Here is a 20,705-nt window from a genome sequence, read left to right on the forward strand (position 1 = left end):
TTATCTCGGTGAAACATTTACAGCATCTATAATTTTTTATGTTTGAATGCTACGGGTTTTTGGGGTTGTTTTTTTTTCACGAATCGTGAATTGGTCTTGATGCATTGCATGTATGCGTGTGCGCGAGCGTGTTGTTGCATGCTCTTTTAGTGCAAATTAACAATATCTTAATGTAAAGGGGATTTGGGTTTTCCTCATAAATTTGAAAAAAAAAACCCCAACAATGTTCAAGTTCCGGAATGCCCTAAAAGTTTACCTTTATGGCTTTCTTTGGGAGTTAGCCTTCAGGCTTAATATTCTACAGGACAAGAAGCAAACGGAATCATTGCTTGTGGGCATCCGCAAGGAATTCTTGGAAATTGTTGTGTTTGTACGCCTGCGTCCTGCTCTTGTTCAGACTAACTGCACACCAAGCCTACAGTGCTACATACAACACACACTCAGTACCTGTACTAACCTACAGAATTGACTTTCTTCTCCTTCATTATTCTTAGCCTTTGCTCTTTGTAGAGTCAAAAAAATGGACTGCACTTTTCTAAAGTTGATGATTTTACAGAGGCTGCGCTTCTATGCTCACTAAAAATGAAAAAAAAAAAACCGAAAGTAGAGTCGCTTTCCTCTGATGTCCAAATTATTTTCGATTTAGCTATAAATCCATTTTACAATCAACAACGTCGTCTGCTTCCTAATCCCGTGTTCGTTTTGTTTTCGGTTATTTTGCACTGAGCTGTTTTTGTTTGTTTTGATTTGTTTTTGTTGTTTGTTTGTTTTGGGGTTTTGTTTTGTTTTGTTTTTTTTTTTTTGTTTTTTGCTAGCTTCATTCGTACTTGTCCAACAACACATGGGAAGATTTTCAATCAGCCATAGCTGTATGAAAGCTTCAGCCTCGAGCATTTCATTTCCAGCACTTGTATCTGCTGTTCGCCGAGGGAGATGTTTGGTCCTCATCAGGAAGACAAAAACAACCGCTCCAAGACACTGTTTTGCTTTCGTGCCTTTATTTGCTCTTGTTTAAAAGTTGTTTTACTTTTTCTTTCATTCTCATATTCATTCTTGGTTCGCGATTCTAATGATGTCGCCAAATGATGTCTGGGTTTTTTCGGTCTTTTTCTTACAGATTCTTTCAGACTTTACATGTGGAATTGTGGAAATGCTGCTTTTTTTAAAATGTATGGTAGGTGCTCATAGATGTTGATGACGTCGTCGTTGTTGTTCTTTAATGTTTCTTCCGCTACTATACAAGGCGGACGCCCTTCCTGGCAGTTGCTATAGCAGGCGGTGACGTGTCCATTGAGAGACGCCGCTCTGATCACCGTGTGGTGCTTATGTGATGGGTCCTCTGACTTTCATTTCAGCACTGGTTTGATTGTCTCGTCTGCCTGAGTCCTGAAAGAAGCTTGTGAATACTTTTATTTCAAGCGTTTTCTCCTCTAAGTCGCGTGTCCTCTCGTTTATCACTTCTCGGTCGACCTCGACGAAGAAGGCGAGGTTTGGAGGTTTGGCCGCTGCCAACAAATTGCAAATCACCTGAAGCATGAGCTGGTGCTCAATCAGGTGTAGCAGAAAACGAAAGTTGATCGCTATTGCTTGTTTGTCAATACTTGCTGGCTTCTTTAGGTTCTACCTTTCACCTTTATGTGAGGATCAGAGATTTCCATTAACACAGCTACAGCTTCGCGAGCGAGTAGCTGTGGTGGTTGAAACTACGATCCGACATCTTGAATTCGTAAACGACATTTTCTTTAAGTCATTTAAATTAAAAAATCCTTTTGCTGCTGGCAGCAACAGGATCGTGAAGTGTCATATTAATCCATCTTCATATGTTAATCGAAGGTTCGTTGCTAATGTTTTTATAATGTATTACACCGAGCTCACCTGATGGTATCATCTCGCCTATCTTCAAATTTGCTATCAATGTGATCTACGTTTTGTTTAAATAATTGTCATTGTAATCGACTCGACATTTATCTTTATACTGGTAAAGGCAATTAGAGGCAGACAGCAAAATGATGAAAAAATTGGAGACAAGACTATATTGGCCTCTGTCTAATCATTTTGAATGCACTTGAGCGTTCACAATGAACTAGAGGCCTAGCCAAGATGGTATCTACTCTTTATTTAATGCATAAAAATGTACTTATTTTTCTTAATGGGAAAACGAATCCTAAGTCATTATTACAAAAAAGAAGATGAGTGCTGATGCAAGTGATTGCTCGTAAAAATTCCCTTCAATGAACAATGTCGATCACGTGATGTGAGAGATGAGGTAAGGACTCTTTTGAATCCCACTCAACTTCCGAAAAAGCAAGAAATGTGCAGATCAGTTGCTAATAAACTGGATATTTGGTCATGTTTGCTGGTGAAACTAATTCTAGTGATCCCTTCTCCAATGACGAAATAAAATGTATTTACTATTGACAAATACTTCTCGTTGCTGCTCGTGGTGGGTTGTGTGGTGGGTGGTGTGGTGCGGAGGGCAAACTCACGTCTGGGAGCCGAGCACCAACCAACAACAATACAACTGCTCTGTTGTTCCAGTCTTGTAGTCAGGTGGGATAGGATTGTACCGGTGTGCTTATTATTGAAATACTGTTTTTGCAATTACGCTAGATTGGTTTGTCCTGATGGATTTCATGGCGGTTATGCAAATGCTGTCACGATCTGACACAATGGCGATGGCGAATATCGATAAGGCAAATGTTTTCTTGTTATAACAACTTTTTTTGTTTGTGTTTACTTTGCTATGAACTGACTTGGCGTTATGTATATCAATCATCTTTTTTCCCTCTCGTTGTTGCTGAGTTTTACTGTTAAGTATTTGTGCTTACTTTCAGATAAAAAATGTATTGTTTATTTCTTTGTTTTGAGTAATTACTTCAAATGAGACTAACTAAATATTACCATGCACTGTGCTGGGGAAAACGTTTCACAAGGTGTTGGTTCACTTTTAGAGAACACAAAAGTTTGCTGTTTCACTGTAAATAATAAAATTCACATTTTGACATTAATCTATCGGCCTTGTGTCTGCGTCTGTGAACTTGAGTGCGCGCGTGTGTAGATGGATGAGTGCGTGAGCGTTTGTTTGTGTTGTCTCGTGTCATGGATATGCAAACATTTTTATGTAGACAAAATATAGCAACAGAAAATAATCAGAAATAAAGACTTATCATCAAAATAAGGTGTAAAACTTACATAGGTGCTTTAATCTTTCCACAAAAGCGAATCCTGGTGTTGTTACTTGCTCTGTTTCATTTATTTATTCGCCATGTTTATTGCTTTACCTTTAAATGAATTATGTGCATTTATCCAATAATATGTGTTGAATCATTATTACACCTTTCATTCACAGAAAATAAACTTAAATGTTACACTTGATACACATGTATTTATTAACAAACATAAAAAAATAATTAATACTATAATACAACATTAGTATACACCCTCCAGGTAAAGAGAGAAAAGAAGAGGGTGTAGAAAATGAAAATAAGAAAATCCACTGATATCCCTACCGTATAACATTTTAAATCAACAGCAATGCATTTGCTCACAAATTTTCACACACACACAAGTCTACAATACATTAATACATCCACCTGTATCCTCTACGAAGACCCAGTGTAATGGGAGGAAGATGAAAAGCTAGACTAGAGAAAAAAATGTGCTTGGCAACATAGAAGCTGACCTGAATTTTGAAGTTAATTTTTTAGGCATATAAAAAAGTAACAAATACAGTAAAGGACACTTTATACAAATTCTGTACACGTCCGTGATCTTTCTGATGATGATTTTTGGCCATATTGAACAGTTAGAATGTGTGAACACTTTCCTGTGGCTCTACTGTAGGATGGAAATCTGTTCAGAACCGTTGAATGAGGTTGTGGACTATAAACGTCGCAATCACAGTGATTGAGTAGATCAGCCAATCTGCATAAAGCTTCATCTTCGTCCACGAAAACTATTCGATTGATTACGAAGGCTGTCGTGACTAATTCAGTGAATGTAGCCCAGGAAAACTTGTGATGCCGACTCTGTAAAGATGGCCGGGAATCCATGTTCCGGAAGACTTTCAATGAGCAGACACCCGAAAACGGTGAACGTATGCTGGCTGCAGTGAACATAAATACTTTGTGACAAGATTCCATTTAAAAATCCCTGAAACACTAATCTGTGCAATCCCTCGATCTTCGAATTTTTACCGTCAGTCGCCAATTTTTGTAGCGCAAAATAGAAATAAAATAAAAGCATGACTGATACTGACTGTATCCGCTCCACCCCTGCAGTCCCTCGAACTTTCGTCTTTCTGCTCCAGGTACCACCGATGAAAATTCCAGGACAGGTTCTGTGCTTCCTCTGATGAAACATGCAAAGTCTGCAGCAAGTGGCTGAAGTGTCAGCTGCTAAACCCTAAACTCACCGGTACCACCCTTGTTCGTTTTTTTTTTTCTCAAGTGAATGTTTGCAATTAAAGGTAAAGGGTGTGACGACGCTGATAAGGCTGTAGCATGCTATGTCAGCGAGGGAAAGGAAGTGTCATCATTGTTAGGATTGAACTCAAGTGATCGGTGGTGTTTCTTTAGTTGGATTATTTATATATTAGTGATAACATTCAAGATGGCTATGAGCAATGTCCAACCATATCATTGCATCAGCTCACACTGGGATCGAGTTGATGACATCGGAGGACGAGACTTCGTTGAAGCAAACGAAAGAGCCCCTTGTAATTTCTCTAACACTACATCCTATAGTATAAAGCATTCAACTTGTTTCCACATGAACAGACACCAAAATAGACGAGATTCAAACGTATCCTACTCTTTACAAGATTCTAAGCAGTTTTATTTTGCCTTTACAATCCGTTTAAGCAACATGTTAAGGAATTTTATATTTATATATATATATGACCGAAGACTTGCAGATATTACTTGAAAATAAAAATACACTCACAAAACCCAATAATAAATGTCTCCTACTTGTCTTATGCGCTGAGAACATGTTCCTTCGTGAACATGATTATGCACTATATAAATCACGTTTGTTATTATTATTAAATCTTTTCTTATCCAGGATAGAGGGTAATCAGAGAGGATGTACAGTGCAAACAATTTCCAGCTTTCATCGGTGAAATACATTAAAAGAACTTAGTGAATCCATCTGATCACCCCATATATGGGGCATAGTCAAACCACCCTTCCCTCAAAAGACCAATGCCAATTATCAGCCAAACATTTTTTAATGCAAGAATCATTCACAGATGATTGCTGAATGCATACTGACTCCATCATGGAAGACAGACATTTTTACCCTTTATACTGTACACAGTCCCTGTTCCACTGTAGCAAGAAACTAGGTTTCAACAAAGCATCTTTCTAAAATAGTTGGCAGTATGAGTTTTCTTATGCTGACCAACTCTAGCACATTTTCGTCTCCTGATACTTTTTGAAAATTACTTTATAACACACTTAGCATGCTTCAGTCAATAAAAGCCTCCCAAAATAATTTTTTCAAACTTACACAATTTGCAACTAACACTCCACATGTAGGTTAGACTTCACTATTAAATCAACATGTTCATTTTTGCATGCATGAACTTAAAACAAATATTTATTTTAATAAGCAAATAGATTTACTCATTAACAGAAACTTATCTGTGTTCCTGTATGCAAAAACAGATGTCTCAAACACAACTATAGGATCATAAAACAAAAAGCTATTGGTAATAGCGTAAAATGAGTATTCATAAAATTTAAGCAAATGAATGGATATCACTAATTTTATTTCAGTTTTTATTAATCTGATATTGAATCTATTAAGCATAAAATTGTTAATCTGTCTATTCTCCTTCAAAACTTTAAACCCAATTCTAAAAAATGTAACATTCTCTTGAACATTGCCACCTTAACGATCTTGCAACTGGTGCTGGCGTATTTCAACATTTCCACAAAACAATCATTAGCAAGAATATCTTAAATATATGGTAAGTGCATTAAAGACTTCTTCATACAGCAAAGTAAAAGGCTGCACAAATTTTACTTCTAAAACTTAATCTCTCCACTCACCTTAACACTCGGAACGTAAGCACCAAGTATGCCATCTGTATCAGCCTTGATCATACGTTATGAAAACTACTGAATTACTGTTACCATCATATTTATCATGAATTAAAATGTCAAAATTCTCTGACAATGACTAAAACATCTTAAAATTCTCAATTATTTTTAGGTGAAAATGCAATAATTATTTACAGACAACTTCTGTATTCTAAAAATAGCTCATACAAGTCAATTAAAACAAAACTTTTCAAAAAGCTTTAAAAGATAATGCTGACACAGGCAGAGCATTCATTTCTAAAACCCTATACCTAAACTAAATCACCTTAACACTGCAATCAAACAAATTATTGGTGACAACAGAGAAGCTCTTTTAGCTACAGCACACTAAGCATACCAAATGAGTGACAAAAATATGTATAATCATTCTGATGATGCCAAAAGAAAGGTAATATTTTTTTATAACATGAACCTCATCAGTAAGTGGCAAAATTCACATTAAAACTTTTTAAAATGCATTTTAAATCCCTCACAAATCATTGTATTGACTATTTCATAGCTGTTGTGTAAATGTGTACATGCATGTCTTTGAATACGAATGCTTGTGTGTGCTAGCTCTGGGTAAAAAGATGCTTTCACCTGTGTATGCACATGCATTTACACCAATGTGACTAGATTTATTTGAATTCAAACTATTTCTTCTAATATAAAATTCCTTATAAAGCAACACAAAGGAATAAAATTTATGCTTTGAAAAAAAAAACTTTATAAATTGTTTTGTAATTTTTGACACTGCATACAAAGAACAACCCAGACATCATAAGAGGTTCCTTCCCTTTTAGCTCATACTCTTTTGTTTTTAAACAACTCATGCAGTGGAGCAAAACATTGCAAAGTTCTAATAATATGGCAATCTTACACATCTCAGCTCTTCAGTTTTTCTCAAGCCTATGCATTTACATCTTAATTTTACACCATAAAGTTATTTTCTGATAACGTATTTGACTTTTTAACAAAGCAAGAAACATACAAAGGGATCTTTCTATGTTTCTTCTTCCTCTTCCTCTTCCTCAACAACTGGAGTAAGATTGGCAATGGTCACAGTTTTTAATGATGGACAGTTGGCATGTATCTGGTCAACTATGGCTTCATGGACCCGTGTACAGTCTAGATTAAGAAGTTGTAAATTTGGCAGCCGAAGATGCACAATACCTGGAAAAGCAAATCATATGATAGAATACATGTCATTATATACCAGCTTACATCAAGATATACTCAAAAAAGAAAAAGGTGTAAGCAAAATATGCTTTTTTCATACACAGTGGTACAATAAAATCAAGCATAGCATTTGTACAACATAAATGTCTGACAACTATGATAAAAATATTTCCTAAGGCCACTGTCTTCACTACTAGGTGCATAAAAATGCATACCTTTGTCTGCAACATTGGTGCGACTAAGGTTGAGTTTTGTCAAGTTTTGGCATCTCTTAAGAGTTCCTTGCATCAAGAATCTGCTGGTTACCCTATGATGAAAAATATACAAAATGTACAAAACAACTACATGTAACATTTCTTGTTCATTGTAATTCAGCAAAGATGAACACAAAACAAATAGGCAAATGACCATAACTTATTATGAATATGTATGGATTCAAAGTTATAACATATGCCATAAATAGTGGCATACTAAAGTCCTGTTTGAAAGCCAGACAGACATTCAAACAAATTCAATAATTCAATAACAAACTGCATACATATACACAATCAGTAAGAATATGCATTTAAAAACTAAAAAGGAAAAAAGTTGATGAGTTTCAAAGTTAAGAATTTTCAGATCCTAAGTATATTTAAGTAGAACATCTGCCACAACATATCCCCAGTTAATTCTGAAATTTCATTAAAAAAATACATTTTGGAAACTGCTAAAAGGCCTCACTACTCACCCTGATGATGAAAGGCTTAGCTCAATAAGTTTTGTAAATCCTGAAACAGAAATCAATAAAATTTAACAAGCCAAGCAACTTTTACACAAAAAATAGCAACGCATTACTCTTTTTCTCTGAAAGTGAGCTGTTCTAGAAAGAACGAAAAAAAAAACCGCTAACCTTTAATGATACTTGCACCTGGATCGGACACTTGAGTGCGGTCCAGATACAACACCTCTAGCTTTGTCAGCCCTTTCAAGTGCATCATACCCTCGTCTGTCACTTTTGTGTTACTCAGCAACAGTTTCTTCAAACTGTTCAGACAGGGGAACAAAAATAATAATAATTCCTTGTAGTTTCATCCTTCAAGCTCCCACATAATAATTGCACATAATTGTTAAACTGCAACTCATCTGAGATGCAGTGCCTATTTTTGTGAAGATTAACAACCAAAAGGCACAACCTAGGGTCCTGTTTTTTTTTCTCCTCTCCCTGTTAAAAGTTATTTGCTACACTTCTTTTTCTGCTTGTAAGCTTTTATTGTCTATTATTTGAAATTCATCAGCTCTCTCACCCAAGATGGTATGAAAAGCTTTAACGGAAAGAACAAACCTTGTAATCTTTCCCACATGCTGCATGCCTTCATCGCCTACATTGATGTAGTTGGTAAGGTCCAAAGAGTGCAGCTGGAAGCCGGTGATGAAAGCCAGCCCCTTGCTCGTTGTAGTGTGTCTGTTGGGAAGGTTGAGTGCTGTCAGCTTTAGACCTGTTTCAGATTGATCAAGTGTCAACAAGTCTCATCATCCTGCAGCACCCTATGCAACTGGTAGGCTCTAGCATATAATGGGGGAATCTAAAAAAAATCTTAAAGTACAGCTCAACAATATGTTCACTGTTGTTGCCCGCTGACTACATGTTTTACTACTGCTGTGTTTAATCACGAACTAATATCGTTGGACTGCTGGCAGACGATTTTTTTCAGGTTAACTGCTAAAACGAGGCATTAGACAACATAGCTTCCGGTTTATTCACATTCTTTGTTACAGCTCGCCGAGACTAACAGCGGATCACTTCGCAAGAGGCCAACAATCAACCCAGACAAAAATATGTCTTTTTAATCATTAAACACTACCAATCACCTGAATTTGACAGTGAGAATGGATGATCAGAAGCTGTAAATATAAATTGCCCCAAGAATATTGTATGTAATAGGAACAAAATTGGTTGTTTTTACTTGTGTAAATAATGTCTCAACCATGTGTTTATATAGAGAAACTGGACAACTAACCTAGTCTGGTAACATTATCCAACAAGTTTGAACATCAGAAAGATTAGTGGTCCCAACAGGATTTCAAATTATCTGTACATGATAGCTTGCATGTGTGTGTATGATTTCTTGCATGCCTCCAAATGTGTTTCTATGCTGCTGAATGTATTTATATACCTGTAATTGTCTGTGTCAACAGCTATGCACATCCATGACTAAATTTATAAACTAAAGCATAGGCCCAGTGCTCACCAGCCAAGAATTCCAAAGCCAAGTCTCCATCCACAAACTCTGTATTAGCAATGCTTAGCTGTGTCAGATTTGGCATCCTCATCAGCTCCACTAAAGTGTCGGTCGATATATCAGTGTGTGCGACGTCAAGGGTTTCTAACTGGAGGTCTGATATACCTTGCAAACTGGAAACCTTGTTGAGTACATGTTCAAAAGTGCCACCAATCAATTTTCTGACCATCCACAAATTTCATGATCATCAAATATAGCTATTTTCCATTTTTTATTCCAAGAGATATGGTCAGCCCACTACTCATACTTACTCTAATTAAATATTTTCCAACTTCTTTTAATTTTTCACTAGTTTTCATTTAGGTCAGTTGTTATTCAGAAACAAACTGAAAAGAATGAAACTAAAGGTCAACTTACCAAAATATAATCAACTCAAACTAAGAGCTATTCATCAGGATGTCATTTTTTTTAAACCACTAAGCTATTTAGCTTCTCCAAATGCACAAATACTTTAAGATGATCCTGGATTTGTTAAAACATACTTACATTGGTCTGTTCCAAATACAAGGACCTTAATCCTTCAAGAGCTGTAAGACAAAGATGTTTGAATACCCTTAAAAAACAAAATCAGTGTTCACTTTACATCAGTGGTGCCCAACCTTTTCTCAGGGCCATAGGTTGGGCATCCCTGCTTTACATAATCTAATTGCAAAAAATAGACACATCAAGTAACACTGGTAGATTGACAGGCTCTGACAATTTTGTGAGTCTGAGTACCCAGTAGCACATCTCTAGTTAAACTGCAGAGCACATAGCCAGGTTGTTAGAGCTACAGTGTCTGAATCTGAAAGCATATGCACTAGCCAATTTGATACCCATGTGATGTAGTGTACTTCGCCCAGTTGACACAGCTGTGGAATGGGTACCTGACTCTGTAGAGTCAGAGGAAGGAAGGCAACAAGGAATGGGCTGGCCCTGATAATAAGTGAGGGCTTAACACCTCATTCCTGTATAACAATAAGGTCATGGGAGTTACCTTTCTTATCCCTCCCTTGAAACATTTTATGCAGTGATTAAAAAAAATGAAAAACTGGAAATGCAGAATGCCTAAGATCTTACCTTTCAGGTGAGGGATGATGGCCTGCGTCACAGAAGTCCTGTTGAGATTAAGATGCTGGAGAGGTGGCTTTGTGGCCAAGTATTCTGCCATTCCACTGTCTGTCACACCTGTGTCCTCAAGGTTTAGAGTGTTCAGTTTGGAGAACTCTGTCAGAAATAAGTAAGGAATATCTGAGTAGATTGCAAAAACCTTTAAAACACACTACAATGTTCAGCAAATCTAAAACATAGCAAACCTATCAACTAAGCTGCAAGCATCCCTCCAGCTTTACTTATTTTCAAGAATTAATCAGAACATGCATCTTACATGGATCTCACTAGCTGCTTACCTGCTATAATAGGCAAACAGCTGTTTGTAAGCTGCCGGCAAGAACTCACATTGAGATAGCGTAGTTTCTTCAAATCTGGAAGAATATAAAATAATAAAAGTGGAAATAATGACAAATATTATTGTAAATACAATACTACTAATTCATCAAGCATCTCCATTAAGTTTCATCATCCAAAATACCTCCACAAAAATTCTAAATATTGGAGATCTAACCAAAACAATTAGTTGTAAGAGTGGACTTCTCTACAATCAAGTGAGTCATCTCCTATTGAAACTTTGCATGCATATTAAAACATACTTAATATTTCATTCTCAGCAAGGGCTGCGAGTTTCAAAACAGGGTTGCTACACTTCTATTAAAATCCCCAATGTTTATATTAATATATCAAGTAGGTACATCCAGAAACCTTTGTTTTTAGCAAAAATACATTGTTATCTACACTTACTTGTAAGTGGTTTAAGTCCCTGCTCTGTTATAAGAGGACAGGATCTAAGACTGAGATGCTGAAGGTGCATGTGATGTCTGTAAACAAATAATGGCCAGTTATACATCAACAGTGGCTAATCATTCAACAGTGTACCTGAAATTATGCTATATTAAAAGCAACTGCAATGCTTCACTGTAAGCTGATGGGATAAGGACCCTGTCATTTAACATGACAGAAGCAGAATTAAAGTTTGGGGCAAATTCAAGACTGACCTCACAGCATTCAAGAGCTCATTTGTTGTATAGCTGTAGCAGTCCAGAACCAGTTTTTGGAGGTAGCTAATGAGATTGAATGAGAAAAGAAACAAAAATTCACTGACTGAAAAAAACAATTACAGAAAACGCATGTCATTAAGTCTGCAAATAAAGAGCTGTGAAGCTTTTTCCTCTTCAGCATATGGCAAGTATGACCACATTTTCAAATGTTGGACCAAGAAAATTTTCATGAGATACAGTAGTTAATCTACAAATGGACTTTCGGGTCTGCTGTCTTTATACACTTTTCTGGGATGTTTAGAGTGAGCTTCTGCAAAAGATGCCATTTAAGGGACAATACTTTCAAGGGTGTCTGCACACACATGCATATGCAGATGGGTATGCTCACACGCATAAGCTGTGTTGTCTAAATTGTCTTTTCATTTATATAATTGTCTGCTTGCTAAATGTTAATTAAATTTCTGCACTACCATTTGCAACTGAAAAATGCCCAAAATTTCATACACTAATCAGAAACCACTTTCCATGCAACATCTGATTGCAGCCCACAAGAGAAAGCGTCAGCAACATTACTCCACTGGTGAAATTTCCTCAGTTTGCAGATAAGATCTACCCGCAAAACTTTTTTTAAAAACTAAAATCTTAAACCTATATATAATTCACAACTTACCAAGGGATAAACACATTGAGCGTTTTGGGTCTCAGCTGTTTTTCTTTGAGCAGATGGTCTAAAAGCTTTTGTGCAAGTTCCTCCGGTACCCCAGAAAGAGACAGCAATGGGTTACGAGGATCATTTATGCGCCAAATGATAATGTTCATGCACATGTGCAGTAAGGTCGGGATTTCGCTGGTTGGGTGTGTTGGGCTGTTGTGGCTCGTGCTACTAGGTGTCTGAGAAGGCTGAGGTGGCTGCCTGACAGATCTCTCCTGAGCAGCCTCAGCTAGCAAACAGAACAGGAAAATATTCATGGCATCACTTTGATTGTAGTTAAGTATGTTGCTATTACTGTGTTAACACCATGTTGATGTAACATTTAATCATGATATCTGCCTCTGAAAACACATGAATGTTGATATGAACCAATAAAAGGTAAGAAGATTAAGTGTTCTGTAGCCAAGTGCGTGTAAAGGAACATAAGTGGTTCGCCATGTCTTGGACAAGCATGTGGAAGGGGATTGTTGAATCCTCTCATTCTGATGCCTTTATCTTTTTGGATAAACCAGGCGCCCAATCCTATAGAAAATAGGAAAATGCTACATGGGCAGAGGGAGTTTTCTGCCCTGAGAAGGTTTCTGACTGGTGATCTGCTTCATAACTGTGTGTACACACTAGCCACTAGCTAGAGCCTTCCCTATTAACAAACAAAAGTTTACTGGGCAACCAAAACTTCGCATCTGAGAAGACTTATTTAAGCTTTAATAATAAATATTCCTAATATATTCCTAAACAATAAAGGTGACAAGAACAAACCTACATATTAAAAGATAGGCTTACCTGCAAGAGAGGTAGCAGGCCGACTGTGGTGTCCTTGGTCGTCAGCACCTGGAGCACCAACAGGAACTAGACGCTGTCCATGACCACTGAATGCCATGCCTTGATCAAGGCCTTGTCTAAAACCTGTCATAAGAACATTTTTAATTCATTCACACTTGTATTCAGAACTCGGATTGTCAATGTGGCATTTCTAAATACTGTTAGATTCATTTAAATGCAAAAACCCACTGACTCTTTCTAAATGCCTTTATCATGAGGACAAGCCTGCCAAAAGTGTGGTACCTTGCTGCTGCCAGTTATTGACTGGCATCCCAAATCCAATGCCTCTCATTATACCTGGCAACAGGCCTCCACCTCCTCCTCCTCTGCCAAATGCTGGAGGAAGACCCATTGCTACACGGTCTGCAATCCCACTTTCTTCATCCTCATCAGTGTCTTCGTCCACTATGAAAAGAAAGTGGAAAATTGTAAGAAATGTATAATTCACCAAAGAGACATGATTTGTAATTCACTACCAGTAAAACACTAGGCAGCTGACTGAAGATAATCATATAATTTCTGCTGTTAATTTGGTTCAGTAACACTTGTCACATGTATGGAAGCATTATTACATCCTGGCCATAATACAATTTACAATCAACTAATCATCAAATTACTACAAACATAAAACTTAATTACACACACTTCTTGGCTATAGCCAATTATAACCAGCTAAAGGTAATTAAGCATGATAATTTTCAGTTAACTCAGTCTTTAATTTTAGTTTAATTTTATCTTCTGGCACACTATTTACTTTTTGTAAAATAATAAAGAATATAAACACATTAAGAAATCCCGAATTGCCGTTGCTTGTTTGTGGGCTGTTAAATCATGGACTGTGGGCAGGGATCCATTCAAGACAACCACAAGCTCATCTCCATTTATGGCAGATCCCTATGCAACTTGCACTTTGCGCAGGACACTAATCTCAATAACAAACACTCTCAGACAAAGCAGAGTCATATGTAATGGAAAACATTGATGGTCAATGCTGACAAAGGCTGCAAGGCATGGATCTTAATGAATAGAAAAAGTGGAAACTGTCAGAATCTTTGAGAACCTGGAAGCTGTGTTTTTAATCTTCTGGTCTGTCAGTCCGTGGAGTAAGAACCTATGTTGCACAGTTGTTATGTATCTAAAGTCACAGAGTTGCAAGCAGCCTTAGTCACCAGACAAAGTTTCCCAAGATTGTGCATGTGGCAGTAGCAGTTCTGGATGAATACTGATATGCATAAACACGTAATTACAGCATCAATGGGCAGTCCAAGATTATACATAGTCAGCAAATGGGACAGAGGCATCTTCCAAATGCGCACTATTGATACCCATCAAAATCTGGGGATATACACCTCCATCTTATTATCCTTTTGTTTCTGACAATATTTTGTCGTCTGCAACTTGATGCCATCAAAACTTTTAACTCTTTCTATTGCTTCCTTCACTTCTACTAGGTCTTAGGGGAGGTCAGTAAGGAGCTGGAGCCATCAGCAAAGAACCGAAGTCCAGTTTGTAACTGACTGTTCAATGACTACCTCAAGCTGAAAGGCCTAACAAGAAAACAACAGTGATTATAATATTAATGCTTAACAAGGATCCTTGAGGTATTTCACATGTCAAACTCACAGACGTAGATAAGGCACCACCAGGCAAACTTTCTGAGATCAACCAGCATGGTAAAAATGAGAACTACTGATTGAGTAAACCTGTCAGTTCATGGACAGCAAAGGAAAAGACTCCACGGTCTTGCAGGATGAAAAGTGGAAATGTGAGTTGGCATTTCTGTCTGACATAACCACACAACGCCTTGAACCTGCAGCTCCAGGGACAGGGCCACTTGATAACTGATATTTTAAGTGAAGTTGTTCTTATGGAAAACACAAATGAACCAATCCAACTTGTTTCACTTTCCTTGATGAAAAACAGTGATGGACAAAGTCAGCGTCAAGGTGTTCCCAAATGCAGATTTTGCTGAAAAACTGAACTCACTTCGTGCTGAGTTTAAACGCCATTTCAGTGACTTTTAGGTGCAGAAAAACAATTTCCAACTACTTCACAACCTATTTGCCATTAACATGAACACTGCACCGGTGCATTTGCAGATGGAGCTCATAGAACTGCAGTGTAATGAGTCACTGAAGGCAAAGTACGACTCTGTGGGGCCTGCACACTTCACTCATTCCCTCCCAGAAACGAATGCCCCAGCTTCATCTACACGTGCCTCGAATCTTGAGCATGTTTGGCAGTACATATCTGTGTGAGCAACTTTCACTTCTGTGATGAAGATCAACAAAACATCACACAGGAGTCGTCTTACTGATGTACACTTGCAGTCCATCCTGAGAATCTCCACAACACAGAAACTTCCTCCAAACATAAATGAACTTGTTGCCAATAAAAAATGTCAAATGTCCACTTCTGACAAAGTAAATTAAGAACAAAAACTGCTAAGCCTTGGTTTGTTATTACTTTAACTTTGTTTTAATGTATGATTTTGTTTAAATAAAATTAATAACAAAAAGTTTAGTTTTCTGGTGTTCAATAAAAAGTTATTGAACTTTAATAATAACGTTCAGCCCGCAACCTTGTGTATGATGTAAGATTTGGCCCCCTGTGTGATAGAGTTTGACACCCCTGGCTACTTCTAACCCTGATTTCTGTTTTTTACACCAGTTGAGCTGACGCCTTACCTTGTCTTAAAAATTAAAGTCAGATTTTTTGCTGATCAACTGAATCTAACTTTCTCATACACACACATATATAAAAATAAACACATGTACACAAATATACATGCATGAATATACACATACATAAGCCAGCCAAAATCTAGGTACTTATTTAGGTGGCTGCAATGAAAACCAAAGATAAAAAGACAAAATAAGACTTCACAAATTATAAGTCTGAGTGTTAACTATACACATGATTATTTAAAAGAGACAAGAGAATGCCCTTTAATGAAACTAAAAGCTGAATTCTTAGGGAGACAATGAATTTATTGCAAATAATATTCCTCCACCAGAACACTGAATTATTGAGTGCATCAAGATAGCAATCGCCAATAAAGTTCCACTCTTTACTTTCAAGAGACATATTTATGCACAGGTATTTTTACTTTCTGGCTCGTCCTGCCTATCTTCAAAATGAATGCCACGCCTCCACTGGTGTGCAGGTCCAGCAACTGTCTCTTCCTCATTGTCCATTTCCTCTTCTTCTACTTCCATCATTTCTCCTTTCTCCTCCTGTTGTGATTTTCCTGCTGATGGCCCTTCTGTCTCTGCAAATATTTCAAACTGGAAGATAAAATGCGATATTACATTACACACACCAGATAACTAATCTGGTTAGACGTATCACTGCCTTTTCATATTTCATGCATTAGCAGAAATAATAAAAGCTTGCAAGCTGGAAGATCAGGACATCTATGAGGAATGAAGTCCATATAAGTTATATCATTATTGTGTGCTATCTTTTAACATAGTGGCACATCAAATCTCTTCCCACCATTCCAATCACACAAGCCCCTCAAACTATAGTAGTATTTTTATGCATACCTTGCTGCAAGGCTGTTTCTTCTTTCCTCATGTTTAAAACTAATGATCCTGAAGGGCATAATCCAAGATCTTGCAAAGTTTTTGACATGTCTTCTCGTACAAATTCTCGTTTTGGAAATGGCTGTAATCAAAATTATAACATTATAATTTTTTATTGCCTATAATAGTGTTTCAGAACTACAGTAAAGAGTGTCCAAATAAAATCACTGGAGACAATATCTTTTTTTTAATCTGTTTTACTCTGCTTAACTCTTAGTCCAAAATAAAAATGATGAGGCCAAGAATTGACAACTCTGCTATAACTTAACAACTTACAACCTGTTTTAGACAAAACATTTACCAAAGAGGATATAAGACACTTAACAAGCTAACTCATTCCATGCACAAAAAAAACAACCTACCAATAATTTTGATGGCCCAACATACTAGAGGTAAATAGTTAAGGGAAACATATACCTGAATGAAATAGTACTGATTCAACAGTCTAGGATTCATGTCTTCTGTGACATCATTCCATACTTGACTGAGAGCTGTGGATGCAGCATACTTCTTACGAAGTGTACGGCCATCAGGCAATCGAATCTGTAATTTATGTATAACATCCAAATTTTAACAAGTACCAATAGTAGCATGCCTTTCAGTTTCATGCTTAAAAATAAAGTTTCCCACCTGCAAAAGGCACAGAACATCATCTGGACTTGAAGCTGTGAACTGACTTTCAGAACCAGCCCTGATGTCTGACACCACAATAAAATCTGGATCAGACGATGTTATATTGCTGTCAGATGGCCCATGTAATCTCATGATTTTCTGCTTGTCTCTATCTTCTTGTATTTCCTTAAGAATAAGCTCATGTTGCTAATTGGAAAAGAACAAATAAATATTTATAAAAAGACAGAAAAAAACTTAACACACAGTTTTAAGGAAACTTAAAAAAAGTATGATCTTTTTTTAAAGAAGTGGTGTGGTGTTCAGTCTCAAAGCAAGGAAACCAGGCCCTAAAAAGCAGATGCAATAGTGGTCAATATAACTATGTTTCCCTACTCGCACAAATTTGTTGAAAGATATTTTCGTTTCACTTCTTCATGAAGCAAATACGTCATCTAGATTTTATAATCTATAACTTTAAACCATAATTGCAAGACTATAAAATGTAGCTATCACTTTTCTTCTGGTTTACAACAAACTTACCCGTCTTTGCTCCATCTTTTCCAGCCTTGCTTTTCTTTGGGCCTCCGCACGGGCCTTTTCTTCAAATTTGTTTTTCATCTGGCGTTTTTCATCTGTAAGGTGCAGACGACTGACAACTTGTGAATCGATATCACTATCAGATGATGGTTGTGTTGTGGATTCACCTTTGGTATCAGCGATGTCCACAGGGCGTGCAAATGGCAACCTGGTATCTGGTGCCAAGCTCGGCAAACTGGTGGTTTGCTTTAAAAAAATGAAAAAAAGATATCTTTTGCTTTAGTATGTATACATGTATAAGAAACTTAAATATGCTCAGCTTTACATGCATAATGAATCACTAGGCATGTGCAGTAAAGTGCAGTGCCTTAAAGGTGAATTTTTAGCACTATTAAAACTTTAATAAAACGAAAAATAAAAATCAGGTTAACAAAAAATGTGTGCAACAATTGTGACAAATCCTCAACAACAATAATAAAATGGCTAACTGAAATATAGTCAAACATCATGAAAAGAGAATTTCTCGTGTCCATGCACATTTTTAGTGATAAACAGTGTACATAGTTTCTATAAATTTTAACTTACTGTGTTAAGCTTAAGTGCTGGTGTACCAGAAAAGCCAGGTTTCCCTGCAAAAAGCCTGTGGCCACACATATATAAGTGCATGAAAGTGAATATCAAACAGTAAAAAGTTATAAATAATAGGAAAAATATCAGGTTACCAAATATACATGTGTTTCTTTTAATACATCTTAACTAAAAGGTTATCAAAAGTTTCCCAAAATGCAAAAATCCACCTTCACTACATTTAAAACAAGTTCCAAAATCTGTCTTTAAGACATAAAATCTTGTTGTTTTATTATTATAACATGAATAAACTAGAACTTTTACTGGCTAATGAAGAACACATGGGATCAAAATTATCTTAATGACCTTCTCATTCACTGACTGAAATAACTTTTCATTAAGTATGGAATAATGGTTGTGCTTAACCCTTTGGCTGCTTATGACCGAATATTCCGTCGGAAAACACCTATGCGTTGGTGTGCCCATATTCGGTGGCATATCCTATTTTCAAAAGAAAAACTGGCGAAACAGCTGTGTAAGGTTGGCAGATATGTGATTCCCTCTATTTATAGCACCAGCTCGGACGCCATGCTTCGTTTGATTGGCGTTTTATTGGGCTGGAAATAGAGCGATCCCCTCTAGACTTTTCCAACCTCTCAGAATCAATGCAATGCAAATGTGTGGTCAAAGAACATGCTATAGGAAGCCATTCACACTACAAGACGCTGTAACAGAGATCATAAACAGTGATTCAGATTAGGAAAATCTATAATTGGTGGATTCCCTGGAACAGGATGGCAATGAAAGTGGCGACATTGAATTATGAGCGACGAAGATTCTGATTCTCATCATTCTGACGACAACGATGATAATCTCAATTTTGATCGGACAAGTGATTTGTTTTCCAGATTTTTTTTTTAAAATAATGACCAAAAATCATCAAAATTCCATGGCACAGGCATGCACACGTTCCTCATTAGCGTCAAAGGGTTAACATTCATTAACAGGTGAAGCAGAAAATTTGTTTTTAAAAAAAATACCTGCATATGATGCTATAATTATACACATATGCAAAACTTTGTTTTCCATATGGAAAATCTAATGATAGGGACCTCAAAACTCCCATATTTTTAACATTTATGCTATCAAAAACACATAATGCTCAGAGAAAATTTGACACATCTGACATCTTCCATTCTGTCTGAATAATTTGAAAATATTTCACAGTTTCAATTCCAAATTAGCAGTGATCTTCAAAATTAAACCTGAATTGATGGTGAACATACACATCATTTTTTCTGACACTAGTAAACGTACCATTCCACGGCATCTTCAACTGTTATTTTTCCAAAATGTATGGCATCTTGGCAGTCCTTAAGATCAAAGCCCATAGACACTAAGCAAACCAGCACGTCATCAATTGTCTGTAGATGAAGCAGAAAAATTAGTAGCATTATTCTGATTGATACAGCTATATGTGACTTAATGTGCCTGCGCGCTTTCAGTGGTCTGTAAAGATTCATGTGTAGTACAGATTAAAAAGGACCTTATGTATATTCGCTTGATAAAGGTCTTTGACTATACTAGACATATAGAACAGAAAATAAATAAATACAAGCAATTGATTTGCCACTGGTATATAACTATTCTATTATTCTGGTTTCTGCTGCAGCGAATGATGAACACAAGGATCAGACCCTTCACTTTGAAGTGTCATGTGCAACAGTTAATACTTTAATAAATACATAGCTGTAGGAAAGCACTTCATTACCACACTGTCAATTAGATTGCAGTCTTATAGTATTGTAATGTTATTTTTAGAAAGAACTCCTAAATGTTTTGAGAAATGCTGTCTATAGACATCATTTGTTTGTAAACATTACCTGCGTCGCCATTTTCAACGTATAGGTGGATTGATGTCTGTCTGCCAAGACCAGCGCTTAGCCTCTTGCGAAGTGTTTCGCTGTTAGTCTCGGCGAGCCTTAACAATGAACATGAACAAACCGGAAGCTATGTCTTTTAATGCCTCGTTTTAGTAATTAATCTGAAATGTGAATAAACCGGAACCTATGTCGTCTAAGGCCTCGTTTTAGCAGTTAACTGGAAAAAATCGTCTACCAGCAGTCCAGGGATATTAGTCCGTGACTTAACGTACTCAAAACGCAGTACAAAGAGATTAGTTTTTAGACATTTATCATATATGTAAATCCCGTATTATTCTAAGTTGTTCT

General features: G+C 36.8%; 1 protein-coding gene across 2 annotated transcripts; it reads right to left on the minus strand.

The window, feature by feature from the left end:
* Nucleotides 1-3,371: 3,371 nt before the first annotated feature.
* On the minus strand, nucleotides 3,372-20,455 carry LOC112564233. Of its 2 annotated transcripts, none has more exons than XM_025238910.1 (22): nucleotides 20,358-20,455; nucleotides 19,792-19,898; nucleotides 18,493-18,547; nucleotides 17,911-18,153; nucleotides 17,389-17,577; nucleotides 17,176-17,301; nucleotides 16,720-16,840; nucleotides 16,281-16,442; nucleotides 13,469-13,576; nucleotides 13,133-13,255; nucleotides 12,308-12,578; nucleotides 11,635-11,700; nucleotides 11,381-11,457; nucleotides 10,933-11,007; nucleotides 10,604-10,750; nucleotides 10,031-10,071; nucleotides 9,494-9,665; nucleotides 8,587-8,740; nucleotides 8,155-8,288; nucleotides 7,993-8,032; nucleotides 7,481-7,572; nucleotides 3,372-7,259 (listed from the first exon to the last, which is right to left on the minus strand). In XM_025238910.1, the coding sequence occupies exons 1-22, from the start codon at nucleotides 20,367-20,369 to the stop codon at nucleotides 7,090-7,092; spliced, it is 2,685 nt and encodes an 894-aa protein (XP_025094695.1). In that variant the 5' UTR covers nucleotides 20,370-20,455; the 3' UTR covers nucleotides 3,372-7,089. The 2 variants fall into 2 exon arrangements, with proteins under 2 accessions (XP_025094695.1, XP_025094694.1); XM_025238909.1 differs by having other exon boundaries at nucleotides 13,415-13,576; nucleotides 20,358-20,454.
* Nucleotides 20,456-20,705: the final 250 nt, after the last annotated feature.

This window comes from Pomacea canaliculata, linkage group LG5, assembly GCF_003073045.1.
Source record: "Pomacea canaliculata isolate SZHN2017 linkage group LG5, ASM307304v1, whole genome shotgun sequence".
Classification (NCBI taxonomy): Eukaryota; Metazoa; Mollusca; class Gastropoda; order Architaenioglossa; family Ampullariidae; genus Pomacea; species Pomacea canaliculata.